The sequence below is a fragment of the Delphinus delphis genome, chromosome 20, assembly GCF_949987515.2.
Source record: "Delphinus delphis chromosome 20, mDelDel1.2, whole genome shotgun sequence".
In the NCBI taxonomy this organism is placed as follows: Eukaryota; Metazoa; Chordata; class Mammalia; order Artiodactyla; family Delphinidae; genus Delphinus; species Delphinus delphis.
The window spans coordinates 39,716,202-39,730,118 of NC_082702.1; the positions used below are offsets into that span (position 1 = coordinate 39,716,202).

The 13,917-nt window shown below is 57.9% G+C and overlaps 1 protein-coding gene across 1 annotated transcript in view; it reads left to right on the forward strand.

Annotated features, from left to right (window-relative positions):
• BEAN1 (brain expressed associated with NEDD4 1) overlaps positions 1 to 13,501 on the forward strand; it is a 39,272-nt gene extending 25,771 nt beyond the window's left edge. Inside the window, exons 3-5 of the mRNA XM_060000933.1 lie at positions 5,146 to 5,409; positions 10,140 to 10,290; positions 11,300 to 13,501. Coding sequence (XP_059856916.1) covers positions 5,146 to 5,409; positions 10,140 to 10,290; positions 11,300 to 11,642 — 758 coding nt within the window. The 3' untranslated portion in view covers positions 11,643 to 13,501. The remainder of the gene's footprint in view (positions 1 to 5,145; positions 5,410 to 10,139; positions 10,291 to 11,299) is intronic.
• The last annotated feature ends 416 nt before the right edge of the window (positions 13,502 to 13,917 follow it).

The window sequence follows — 13,917 nt, forward strand, 5'->3', positions numbered from 1 at the left end:
CTCCACCCTCCACGCTCGCTGCTCCACCCTCCACGTTCCACGCTCCACCCTCCACGCTCCTCGCTCCACCCTCCATGGGCCACGCTCCCTGCTCCACCCTCCACGCTCCACCCTCCACGCTCCTCGCTCCACCCTCCACGCTCCACCCTTCACCCTCCACGCTCCACCCTCCACGCTCCTCGCTCCACCCTCCACGCTCCTCACTCCACCCTCCACGCTCCACCCTCCACGTTCCTCGCTCCACCCTCCACGCGCCACGCTCCACCCTCCACGCTCGCTGCTCCACCCTCCACGTTCCACGCTCCACCCTCCACGCTCCCTGCTCCACCCTCCACGCTCCACCCTCCTCGCTCCACCCTCCACGCTCCACGCTCCACCCTCCACGCTCCACCCTCCTCGCTCCACCCCCCCACGCTCCCTGCTCCACCCTCCACGCTCCCTACTCCACCCTCCACGCTCCCTGCTCCACCCTCCACGCTCCACCCTCCACCCTTCACGCTCCCTGCTCCACCCTCCACGCTCCTCGCCCCACCCTCCACGCTCCACCCTCCACGCCCCACGCTCCTCGCTCCACCCTCCACGCTCCAGCCTCCACGCTCCTCGCTCCACCCTCCACGCTCCTCGCTCCACCCTCCACGCTCCACCCTCCACGCTCCTCACTCCACCCTCCACGCTCCACCCTCCACGTTCCTCGCTCCACCCTCCATGCGCCACGCTCCACCCTCCACGCTCGCTGCTCCACCCTCCACGTTCCACGCTCCACCCTCCACGCTCCTCGCTCCACCCTCCATGGGCCACGCTCCCTGCTCCACCCTCCACGCTCCACCCTCCACGCTCCTCGCTCCACCCTCCACGCTCCACCCTTCACCCTCCACGCTCCACCCTCCACGCTCCTCGCTCCACCCTCCACGCTCCTCACTCCACCCTCCACGTTCCTCGCTCCACCCTCCACGCTCCCTGCTCCACCCTCCGCGCTCCACCCTCCTCGCTCCACCCTCCACGCTCCTCGCTCCACCCTCCACGCTCCTCACTCCACCCTCCACGTTCCTCGCTCCACCCTCCACGCTCCCTGCTCCACCCTCCACGTTCCACGCTCCACCCTCCACGCTCCCTGCTCCACCCTCCACGTTCCACCCTCCACGCTTCCTACTCCACCCTCCACGCTCCCTGCTCCACCCTCCACGCTCCACCCTCCACGCTCCTCGCTCCACCCTCCACGCTCCACCCTCCACGCTCCTCGCTCCACCCTCTACGCTCCTCGCTCCACCCTCCACCTCCTCACTCCACCCTCCACGCTCCACCCTCCACGTTCCTCGCTCCACCCTCCACGCGCCACGCTCCTCACTCCACCCTCCACGCTCCTCGCTCCACCCTCCACGCTCCCTGCTCCACCCTCCACGCTCCCTGCTCCACCCTCCACGCTCCACCCTCCACGCTCCACGCTCACATGGATCCTCACAGCAGCCTACTCGCTGGTGCCCCCCCATCCTGTGTCCAGTTCTGCAGCCAGAGGGTGCTCTTAAAACACTGTGACCGCGCCCCTTCGTGTCTCCTCTCTACCCTTGAGATAAAAGACAGTCTCTTGATTTGACCTTCATGGCAGGGCCCTGCCAGCCCTTCAATACTCAGCAATGTTCTTTCAGCTGATGATATACCTTCACCCTGAATAAGACGTAGGTCATGGCCTACTTTGACTACATGTTAAGGTGGCCCAGAAAAAGCAAAGCACCGTTTTAGGGAGAGAAAAATTTTACTTTAGCAAGATCCCAGAAACATGAGCGCCAGTGCACAGTGCCTGGTAGCCACAGAGTAGCATCTTGGCTAACAGCATGGGGCTTTGGCTGCCCACTGACCCGGGTCCCTCTGTGGGCTGAGTGACATTGGACAAATAACCTGTCTGAAGCCCAGTTTCTCCACCTGTTAACTGGAGATCCCATCATGGACCATCACAAGAATTAAATAACACAGAGCATGAAAAGTACCAAGCATGGTGAATGACACACAGTAGGTGTCCAGGAGATGATAGCTACTCATGCTGTATGTGGAGGGAGGGCCGCATCTCAGGGATGACCTAGTATCTTGAGGTACAATTTCCTCTTGATCATCAGCACCTTTGTAGAAGCTGCTTGGGAAGAAAGTCTAGGATAGGGGCAAAGCTTGCCTTACCCTCTGTCCTTTCCACAGCTGGTGCAGGGGGAGAGCGAGGCAGAGCGGTGGGAAAGGGGGCTAGCATCATGTTGTTTCTCTGCAGTCATTTTTATCTTGTTGATGAAGTGGACCCTGAATTTGGAAATTGGAAGTTTCCCTCATAATTTAAAGCAGCACCTACCTCCGCCGGTCGCAGGGACTGGAAGATTAACTTCCCCCTGGCCATGCAGGCGGACGCCTGCACCAACTGGCTCCATCTGCAGGCATGGGTGTTGCCATCTCCACACCAGGCTGGTGATGAGCCTGGCACTGCCACGAGAGCGAGGTTCTCATTTGCTGCTGAGGCAGGGAGAGGGAGAGGTGTCTTCAGGGTGACCCCATGGGACTGGCACCTCCGCAGCAGTTTCTGCGTGCTGAGCAGGGCAGGCATGCACACACAAATCCAACCCTAGGTTCTCATTCTGGGCACCTCCAGCCTTGCCATGGCCAGCTTTCTGGTAGCACATCTGCCTTGGACCGTGGGGGTGACCAGTACATCCCAAACCATCGCAGCAGCTGGAACAGACTGAACAGGACAGTTGAGAGCAGTGTGGACCCCATACACTCCTACCGTCCCCAAGGAGGGCTGCTGTCTCTGACATTCCCAAGCCCTGCCATTGGCTTCAAAGGTGAGAGGAAGAGGGTGACATTGGTTGGATGGCCAGCTGGCTTGTACTTTATCAGAGAGAATACGGTAGCAGAATAACCACTGGCTCAGCTCTTAGTCCAAGCCAAAGCCCGGTCATTGGCTCAGGAGTGAAAGCACGGCGGACTAGATGAGTGGTGGCCAAAAGCTTGTCTCCTGACCAGGGTAATCACTGTGTGAAGTACTATGTTGAAAAGGATGCTGCGGCTGCCTCCTGGGCCAAACAGGAAGAGAATGACTCTGAGTTAGCCATATACTGGCTATATATGATTGTGGTGGGTTACTTAATACCTTTGAGCCTCAGTATTCTCACCTATAAAATGGGGAGAACATAGCTTCAGGGATGAAGTGAGCTCTCAGCACAGAACCTACACATAGTGGGGGCTCTCAAAACAGTGGTCTGTGTTTGGCCCTCAAAGAATCCCAGAAATCTGCTTACCCTGGCATTTTCACGTTAGAGGGTCAGGAAGCACGCACACTCAGCCAAAGCCCAAGGGCAGCTCCCTCTCCCCAGGGAAGGCACCTGCAGGGGAGCAGCTTCCAATGAACTTCAGCGAGCAAAGGCTTGGCTCTCAGGCTAGGATGACATTCCGGCCCAGGCAGTAGGGCCTCGAGGCCAGCCCCTCCTAATGAAGGTCAGTAGGCTGCAGGAGCCACCAGCATGGGCCGGAACTGCTGGCGGGCGTGTTCATAGCTCAGGCAAAGGCCCCAAGTTCATGCTTCACCTACCTGTCCCTGACATGGGCTGAGTGTGGGAGAGGCTTCTGGAGATGGTGCTGGGAAGGGATGGGAAGGTACAGGAGGCCACAGTTGAGTTTCTACCTTCTGATTTGCATAAGTCCATGCCCTCACCTGGGAACAAAGCCCTCCTACAACTACCCAGGGAGGTAACCATCCACACTCCGCTTGATTACCACTCAAGACAGAGACCTCATTCCCCTGAGGCAGCTCAGGGCCTCCCTGCCACTTCCCCATCTGGTCTCAAGGCTGCAGCCACTCACTCAGTACGTGGCTTGGGCACCTTTGGTGAGCCCAGGCCCAGTGCTGAGCTTGAGGACACAGAAAGCGATCAAACACAAGTCCTGGAAACCGTGCATAATCATATGCGACAAGTGCAGAACAGGGACTGGGACACAGGCTCTGGGAGGACAGACAGGGGGACCGCTTTCAGAACAGGGCCCAGGAAAGCTTGCCCTGTGGCTCGCTGAGTATCTGAAGCTGGCTCCGTACGGCTGTCCAGAGATGGGACCTGCACCCTCAGGAAGGGCTCACGCCTGGGGCAGGGAACAGTGGAGAGTGAGCTCGGGACTTTGAAGCTTGGGCCTGAGTTCTCACTTGGCTCAACCACAGAGTGACTGAGTGACCGTGGGCTGGAGCCGAGCGTCAGTCCACACATCTATAAAAGGGGAAAACCACATCCCTGCCCAGCTGAGTGGGAGGGAATTAAGGGGCAGTCACGGACGCTCCCTAATGTGGTGCTGGCTCTCCCTGAGCGAGGCAGCGAGTGCCCATGGATGGTCCTGGCTGATTCCAACCCTTCCCTGGGACCCCAGCCCCCAGGGCTCCATCATCTTATCTTATGGGAGGACAAAGCCATCGTGGGCCCCAGAAGCTCCCTTTAGTAGGGTTCTCAGGGACCCACCATACCACACCCCTTCCTAGAAGCCCCTTCCCACCTCTCTGCACCTTTACCCTTGTTCTTCCCCTGCCTGGAATACCTCCTAGCTTCACCTCCTCTGGGAAGCCTTCCCTGATCTGATCCAACCCACTGTCATGTCTGGGTCAGTTAGTGCTCTTAACCCCACGCCTGCCCGATTTCCCTGGAGTTCCCTCGGTAGGTTTCGCCCCTGAGGCAGGAGGCCAGTGTTGGAGGCCAGCACATCTGGTCCTCATACTCTGACCCCTGTGTATCCCCCATGCCTTCCCAAGTCTTTGGTAAAGTCATGCTGACCTTCCAACCTCATGTCTTGGTGGAATAGACTCCTTGTCTAGCACTGAGTCAGGTTCAGTGGGTTCAAGCCTCAGCTCTGCCGCTAATTTGCTGTGTGACCTTGAGCAAGTCCACTGCCCTCTCTGAGCTTCCTTTTTCCTTTCTGTGAGTTGGTTGAGCTCCTAGGCCAGAGGCTTCAGAGGAGAGGCGAGAGGAGGTCAGCCCTCACTAGCAGAGGCTCCTGCGGGGAGGAGGGGAGCAGCGCCTGAATCTCCTCCATTTATTTAGGGATGAATAACTCACAGGGCAGCAGGGAGGGAGGAGGAAGGTGTGGGGCAGGGTCCGTGCCCCGGCTCAGCGTCCTCTCTCTCTCTGTCCGCAGTAGCTCGATACAACCGCACCAGCTACTTCTACCCAACGTTCTCAGAGAGCTCAGAGCACAGCCATCTGCTCGTGTCTCCTGTGCTGGTGGCAAGCGCAGTCATAGGCGTGGTCATCATCCTCTCCTGCATCACCATCATCGTGGGCAGCATCCGCAGGGACAGGCAAGCCCGGCTCCAGCGGCACCGCCACCGCCATCGCCGCCACCACCACCACCACCATCGCCGCCGCCGCCGCCGCCACCGAGAGTACGAGCACGGCTACGGTGAGCTGCCGCCCACCCCGGGCCCTGGGGCCCCTATAGCCCAGGAGGCATCAGGGAGGTGGTGGCTCTGCCATGGGTGGCGCAGGGTGGTCAGAGGAGGCATCCTCGAGGTCATAAGTAATCAGGAAGAGCTCAGAGGCACTCACCATGTCTCAGGGGCATAAGAAGCCCAGTTGTCTGCCAAGCGTGAGGCTGAAGGTCAAAGGGAGGGTGTGGTGCTCCCTCCCCAGCCCTGGCCACTGTGAGACCAGGCCTGCCTGTTCCTACCCTTGTATCACCAGCCTGACCCCCGGAGAGTACAGGGCTCCTGCTCAGAGCAGGCCCACCCCCAACCAGGAGCCCAGGTACCGCCCTCGACCTCCCCCCACCGCAGGACGGCCAGCACGCCCACCTCACATAACTGGACCCGTGCTGTCCACTCCTGCCCCTCCCCAGGCACCTCTTCCATGCTGCTTTCTGCCTCTGCACCTTTGCATATGCTCTTCCCCGTGCCCAGAATGCCATTCCCCATACTTCCCCACCTGACAAAACCCTACTTGTCCTGCCAGACCTGGCTCAAATACCACCTCCTTTTGCAAGTTTCTCTGGCCCCTCCTCAACCACCCCCCCAGGCAGGGTTGACCCCCATTCCCTGTACTTCCTTAGCATCGTACCCACACTGCCATCAGTACCCCGACACAGGATGGCTGTGTTGCATCGGTGAAAGCAGGAGCTGCATGTAGCTCTCCGAGAGTCGAGCTCACAGCCCAGAACAGGACCTGGCCCAGAAGAAGTACTCCGCAGGCAAGGGAAGGAACCACTTCATTTCATCCTCACAGCAAGAGCTGTGTTAGCCCATTTTAAAGACTGGGAAGCTGGAGGGACTTGTTGAATGGCCTGAGTGCCCCTGAGCCTGCGCCTCATACTTAGAGCCTAGGAGAGATGCCCACAGGGGTTCCCTACATTAAGGTTGAGAGGTCAACCTTGGCCTTGAGGAGAGAGATGGACCTAGGGGCAGGCCAGTCCATCCTGAGTCTGTGGTGGAGACACAGGGCCTGTGCCACATGAGCAAGGCCCTGTCCCTGACATCAGAGCAGGTGGGGTGACAGCAGGCCACAGCCAGGCCAAGTCTGGGGTCAAGCCTTTCCTTACCCAGCCCCCGGTCCGATGACTCACAGCAGCCCTGCAGCCCTGTTACCGTGGAGACCCCTCTGTGGGGCTCCCGCCTCTCTGCCCACTTCTGTTCTCAGCTCTGGCTTTGGCACCTCCTTGGGGCCTCAGCAGGGAGCCTGGAGGTGCTGATGCCCCTACACCACCTTCTAGCCTTCAGGGGGTGCACAGGGGCTGCAAGGAACCTTGGAAAGAAGCCAGGGAAGAGGGGACCTGAAAGCAGCAGAGCACCGACAAACACCACCCTACTGGCCCTGGGGACCCTCTGTCCTTCAGATGCCCTCCCCCCGCTCCAGTGACTCAGCCCCTCCCGGGCTCCCTCCCACCGCTCTGGCCGCTCCTTCTCAGACTTCCCGGTGGATGCCTATTCTCTGAGGAGAGGAATATTAAGGTCCCTCAGAGCCCAACCCTGGGCTCTGGGTCCTCTCTCTGTACCCACCCCATCTGTACCCATGCCCATCTCATCCACCTGACAGCTCCAAGCACCACCCACCACCCTCACCCAGACGTCCCCGAGACACCGGCCCCTGAAGTCTCAGAGGCACCTCAGACCCAGGGGGTACAAAACAGCCTTAATCTTCCGCTTCTACTGCACAACCTCAGGAAAGTTGCTTAACCTCTGTGAGTCATCTGTACAATGGGTACACGGGGACCCACCCCCAAAAGTTATTGTCAGGACTAAATTAGCACAGTACCTGGCTTATGAGTAAGTGCTCAGTAAATGTTAACTACTTTCATGATCTCTCCCTACCACCCCGAGAATACCTACTCCAGGGCCACTTCACTAATGCTGCAACCTCCACACCTGCCAGCCACCGGCCTGGCACCTCCAAGGCATTCTCCACAAGACAGCCAACAGGACTGAATTGTGACTCCACTCAACACTACTCAGTGGCTCCCCGCTGCCCTCAGGACAAAGTCGGTCCTCCTCTGTCTGCCCACAGGGCCCTTCTGTAGGCTGGTCAGGTGCAGAGAGGAGCCAACGAATGTTTGAGAATGAATGAAGGAGTGAGTGAGTGAGACAGACAGAAAGACCGAGGAAGGAAGGGAGGAAGGGAGGAAGGGAGGAAGGGAGGAAGGGAGGGAGGAAGGGAGGGAGGAAGGAAGGAAGGAAGGAAGGAAGGAAGGGAGGGAGGGAGGGAGGGAGGGAGGGAGGGAGGGAGGGAGGAAGGGAAATTCTCCTTCCATAAGATGGAAATACCTTGAGCTTTAGGAGACAGATCTGGTCCCCTTTCACTTGCCTGGGCTTTAGAGCAAGCGGCTTTATATCCGATTCGTCATCTGAGGGAAGGGAGTAGCCACTTTCCCCCTCTCACAAATTGTTGAGGGTGAATGAGATCGTGGGGCTAGAGCACAGAGGTGCTCATGGATGCAAATTCCTCCTCCCCCCTCTCCCGGGCCTGTCAAAGTTGTTAACCTCGGATTTGGGCTGAATAATGAACCGAAGTATATCTTAACTTGGGTAAATTAGGGAAGAGGGAGATTTGGGCCTCCCTGGACCATTTGGGTCTGTGCTGTTGTTGAAGACAGGAAAGGAAAGGAGATAAGAAAGGAATTTGGGGAGTTCAAACAGGGTGTGTGTGGGGGGAGGGGGTTCTTTCCAGCTGTTCCTCAGGACCTCCACCCAGCTGGATGTCTGGGATTGACCTGGGTCATCTCAGGATTGGGGTCTGGACTAGGTGAGTGCCTCAGGGAAGCCTCAGTCTCCCTGAGACGCTCAGCCTCTGGGGGGCCCAAGAAAAGCAACCCAGGGAGAGAGGTGAACAGCAGAGTGGTTCGGCCCGGTCAGCTCTCAGACCTGCCCACCAGGAAATAGCCTTACCTTCCCGAGGTCTGGACAGCCATAGCGCCCCCCGCCACTGGCACTGCGAGTGGGACCCTCCCCGCAGCAACGCTGGCAGGGACGGGATCCTGGCACCAGAGCCCAGTGGCCTCGGTTCCACTTCTGTCCTCACGCACTTATTTCATGTCTTCCTCTCTCCTGAGTTTCTTCCCCAATTTCTTCCCAAAATTCTCATCCTTCAGCTGGTGCCCTAAAAGGAAACAAATCTCATTTCAGTTCCTTCTTACAGCATATGTTATTGGGTTCCTTTTTCCTAGTAGAAAAGTAATATGTGTTCACTGTGGAAAACCTTTAAAATACAGAAAATATAAAGAAGAAAATAAGGGTTCTGATCCTGTCCTCCAGACAGAGCCGCTGTTACTATGTTTGGAATATTTTCTTCCGAGAGCTTTCTCGAGGTCCATAGATAACCCTGGGACTGCACCTGCAAATAGTGTTTCATATCCAGATTTTTTCCATTCATTGTTGTATCGACGTGAGAAAAAGAGATTTGGGGCGTAGAAAGAGCAATCTTTGGGGTCTACAGACTATGCATGAATTCCAGCTCCACATTCTACCAGCAATGCGACCCTGAGCCTCTGGCTGTAGAATGGAAAGGGCAACTGCAACAGTGCTGCTGACCTCAAAGAAAGGTCATGAGTCCCACCCCAGACAGACAAGCCCCGCCCCTGATGTTATGCCCTGCCCTCTGAGCCACCTGGGAGCCGGTTGGAGGTGAGGAGACCTCGTGTCTCAACCAGTTATCTTTGCAGTTCCCCTGTCCGCACCCCCTCTCGGCCCACCCCTCTACCAGACCTGTCAGAAACTGGGAGGCAGAGGAGCTGGGACATCCAGCCACCCTCGGCCCAACCAATAATTTGCTGTGTGGCCTCCAGCAAGACACTGAGCCTCTCTGAACCCCAGCTGTAGAATGAGAAGATTGTACTCCATCGGCATTTCCTAAGCAGTGTTACTAGGTCTCAGAAAATAAGATTCCGTGGCCAAATGCTGCACAAGCACAGTTAAATGTGTTTCTCAGCTGTGGGACATTTCAGAGCCTTTGATGTACTATGTGATAAAAACAAAAACAAGAACAAACAAAAAAAACCAGAAGAGAGTGTAGTAGATGTAGTCATCAGAGAAACCCCTTTTCTCCCTGGGATACCTAAAGGGACGGAGGCCTGACCCCAGAGACCGCTGCTGTCCTCATTCCCTGACACTTCCTCCCCATTTTTTGTGCCCCAGCCCTTCTCCACAGCTCAAAGCTTCCCGTTCACACTACAGTCTTCTTTCACAACTCCCCCTCTTGGCTCAAGCTGTTCTGTTCCCTCTGCCAGGCCTGCCCCTCTTCCCCTGGCTGATTTCTAGACAAGATTCAGCTCTGGGAGCCCTTCCCCCCAGGAAGCCTTCCCTGACCTCCAAGCTGGGTCAGGCCCGTCTCTGCTCCCACAGCCCCAGTACAACATCTATCAAAGCTTGTGACATGCTGCCCACTACCAGGCTGTCCGCAGGACAGGCTGCTCACTACCCTGGGAGCCCCACCAGGGCAGGGCCAGCTCTGCTCCCTGTGACCCCCATGCCCAGCAGGGCACTGGCACTCACATTCTGGGGCTGTTGCTGACGGAATGAAAGCAGCCCTGGTTGGTAAGGGGCAGGATGGTGAGTCAGAGAGAACAGAATCTCAGTGGCCTCAGGCAGACATGTGAGGACCCTCCCTGGCACCAGCCTGAGGCCCAGGCTGAATGTCCGTTCCCTGCAGTGTCCGACAGGCACACGTATAGCCGCTCGAGCCACAGGACACGCTACACCTGCAGCCCTGCCGAGGACTGGCCTCCACCCTTGGACCTCAGCTCTGATGGGGACGTGGATGCCACGGTGCTCCGAGAGCTGTACCCAGATTCTCCACCGGGGTAAGGAGGCCTGAGAGGGCAGGGCTCTGGGCAAGAATCTCCAGCCCCCATGGGAAACAGCAACACCCCAGATGGCATAAAGGCAGAAAACATCTCCTCACCCTCCTGACCAAGCTGGTCCCTGTAAGGCGGGGCGTGACTCAGCAGATGTCCCTGAGAGACACTCGAAAAGGAAAAAGGAAGAAACGTTCAGCTCCTTCAGGCTGGGTGAAGAGGTGAGGTGGAAGGTCCAGGCCCCAACCCCTTAGTTTGCGCCCCCGGAGCCCAAATCACATCCACTGGGATAGGCATCATTGTGTCCAGACTGCACTCGTGGCCAGCAGGTGGCCCTGTCCCATGGGGGGGATTCTTCCCTGGGGAGCCTTTGAGTCCTATCCTGTCCTGCCAGCCACCCTCAGGCATATCGCCACCAGTTTGTACATGAAAAGAGGAGTCTGGGCCTCTATCACTTCCCCGCCAGGAGACCACCTGGGCCCCACAAACAGCCCCATCCTCTCCATCACCCTTTACCCTCTGCCCCCAGGGGCACTGGGAGGTATGAACTTTGCCTGCAGGTGGGTGCTTTTTCACCCTGCAACCATGGGCCCCAGGGACACCTTCCTAACCCTGGAAGGGCCACTTTGGGGTGAGTTGAGACCCAGAAGTGTCTGGCAGCCCGAGGCTGCTCCCACCAGCACCACCCACGCTCGGTGGCCAGCCTGCAGATGTTCCAGCAGCAGCGGCTACAGTTCTGAGCGATCTGAGACCCTGAATTTGGTGGCTCGCTCACTCACGTTCACACGGAACACTGGGGCTGAGTCAGGGCCAGAATCCAGGTCTCGGTGGTTCTGGGGTGCCCCTCCCCAGGGAGTAGAGGGGTTTCATCGGAGTCAGTGTGACAAAGGCCTGACCTGGTCCATGCCGGGGCAGCTTGTCGCTGCGGCTAGGCCCCCGGCCCTCGGGGGCGACCCCGCCACCCACCACTGAGGCCGGCTTGCACAGGGCCCTGAGGGAGCCTCTTCTCTTGCAGTTACGAGGAGTGTGTGGGGCCGGGGGCCACTCAGCTGTACGTCCCCACAGACGCCCCACCCCCCTACTCGCTGACCGACTCCTGCCCTGCGCTGGACCGCGCCCTGGATGCGGGCAGTGGCCGCAGCCCTGGCCAACACCAGCAGGCACAGAGACCGCAGGGCCAGAGTGGCTTCCGCACCATTTCCGTGGATACCCTGCCGCCTTATGAGGCCGTGTGTGGGGCCAGTCCCCCCCCATCGGGCCTGCTGCCACTGCCGAGACCAGAACCAGGGCCGAGGAGCTCCCAGGACTCGCCCACCCCAACCCGGGCCCCAGCCTCAGGCCCAGAGAGGATTATGTGAGGGACCCAGCGGCCGGTCCTGCCAGCCCCTCAGAGCTGGGCCACACCTTTCAGGCACGCAGGGGCGCGCACGCACACACACGCACGCACGCACACACACACACACAGAAGCGCACACAGATGTGCACACATGGCACTCCCACATGTACACACAACTTGGACACACGCACACACTGATGCACCCATGTGCACATACACATCCAGACGCCCCACACGTGTGCAGACGTGCACACACACAGCCCCCCCCACACACACAATCCCATCTGCGAAGGTTTCATTATAAAGGAAGCTCTCCCGACCTCCCAGTCTCCTCCCCAGCCTGTCAGTGATGCCTCTGTAGCCAATGCAGGGAGAAGAGAGGTGGAGAAGGGACCAGGGCTCGTCCCGCCCTCTCCACCGGCCTGTCTGCCCTGCCCGCACCAGGCAGGCTGTGCCCAAACGCTGATTCTGCCTCCAAAAACTGCTCAACCGTCCCAGGTAGCTGCCTGCCCCGACCCCACCCCAGAGCAGCTGGCCCTCCCGGCTGGCAGGACAGGCCTCAGTGAGGCTCAGCTCCACACTGTCCCCCTCTCCCAACCCCAGGGCAGAAGAGCCACAACGTCAACACCCTGCCACTTATAGGGTAAGGGACCCGGGTCTGGGGGCTCAGGCACAACCTGGAGACCCTCGCAGCCCGCCTTGCCCATCCCTCGCCCAGTGCCCTCAGTCTGGTGGTGCTAGCGGAATCATCTCCGAAGCCCCCACCCCAAGCCACGGGTGATGGGCAGGGCCCTTGGTGGGCATGCGGTGGTGGTAGTGGGTCACAGCTGTGCCCACGTCAGTCCAACCACTGCCCAGGACTGAGGGTCGTCAAAGAAGATGGAGGGCTGCCGGGTACGGTTCTGAGGAGAGGAGCAGCCCCTCGCTAAGTACGTGCCCAGCCGACCACTACAGCCTAAGCTTGAGTGGGCTGGAGTCAGACCCCAGAAGCAGTGCTGTGCTCCTGGGCGGTGGCGCTTAGTGGGGAATTGTGAGCCAATGCATTCTGGTCCTGCCCTCCATGGTGTTTGAGGAGACGAAATGAAGGGGATGTGGGCCCCACTATGCCACTGCAAAAGCACCAGTGGCTACATTTTGGCCTTGCTGCCGGGGGTACCACGGAAGGGGATATGTGGGCCTGGTGGTAGAGACTCAGATCTTGGCCCCTGAATCCCAGCAATTTCCATCAGAGACCATGCAAGTAACAGAGCTAATTCCTGAAGACCCAGCCTGCCAGAGGGCGGCAGCCCAGCATCTGTGAAGAGTGTCCCTGCCGGCGTCACCAGCGGCAGAGAGTTCTCAAATCCACCCTGCCTCCCTCCTCACCCCCTCCTTAAACAACAGCACCTCCAACCATCCTCTCCCCCGCATTTCAATTCCTCCAACAAAGGGCTAAGACAATTTAGTAATCCCTTTCTGAAGAGAGGGGGCAAGGAAGGCAATCGTGAATTTTATTTTCTGTAGAAATAGAATTTCTTCTGGTGCAGAACTGAAAGGAATCCACCCAGAGGTTCTGTAGCATCCTGGAGCCCCCGACTCCGCCCCAGGGAGGGACCTTGTTTACAAGCAGTTCTGTCCACCTTTGTGGTGTACTGTTTTCTAGGCAAAAAATATCTGTCTATTGTACTGTATAGCCTTTAAAATGCACTCCAGGGATGAGACTCTTTTAAGAAACGCATCCTGCTTCTGCAACCCTAGAGAGTGCTGGCGGGGAGGGGGGTGGGCGCGGAAAAGATAAAAATCCCCACATGCTCATCAGTGTTTGAGGGATGGAGCTGAACAGCTTTTCTTGTTCCTGGATTAAGCGCTAAATAAGCAACAATGTATCTTTTCTGTGTTCAAAATAAATATATCAGTAACAAACGTTGCAAGAAGTAATAGATCAAGGAGCCCATGGTGAGGCTGACACCATCTGAAACTTGTAAGGAAGGGAAATGGTAAATAGCGGCAAACGGAAAATGTGTTACTGATCTCAAAATCAGCAGCCATTGAAGCCTTTTCACTCTCCTAGTGATGCGGATATTTGCGAAGCTAGTGACTTACATGAGTTAATTTTTTTTAACCTCTCTAAAACATGGCATCATTTCTCCAAGTTGGCCAGTGTAACTGCCACCAAGACAGGCCATAAACTTCAGGACTCCAGGAACACCAGGGACTGCACTTCGACAGCAGTTGGCTCTCCACACCCTGATGGCTTTGACTGCCAGGAAGGGGTGGGCGGGTAATTAGACTGAAATGAGTTGTTTTCTCCCCCTCTG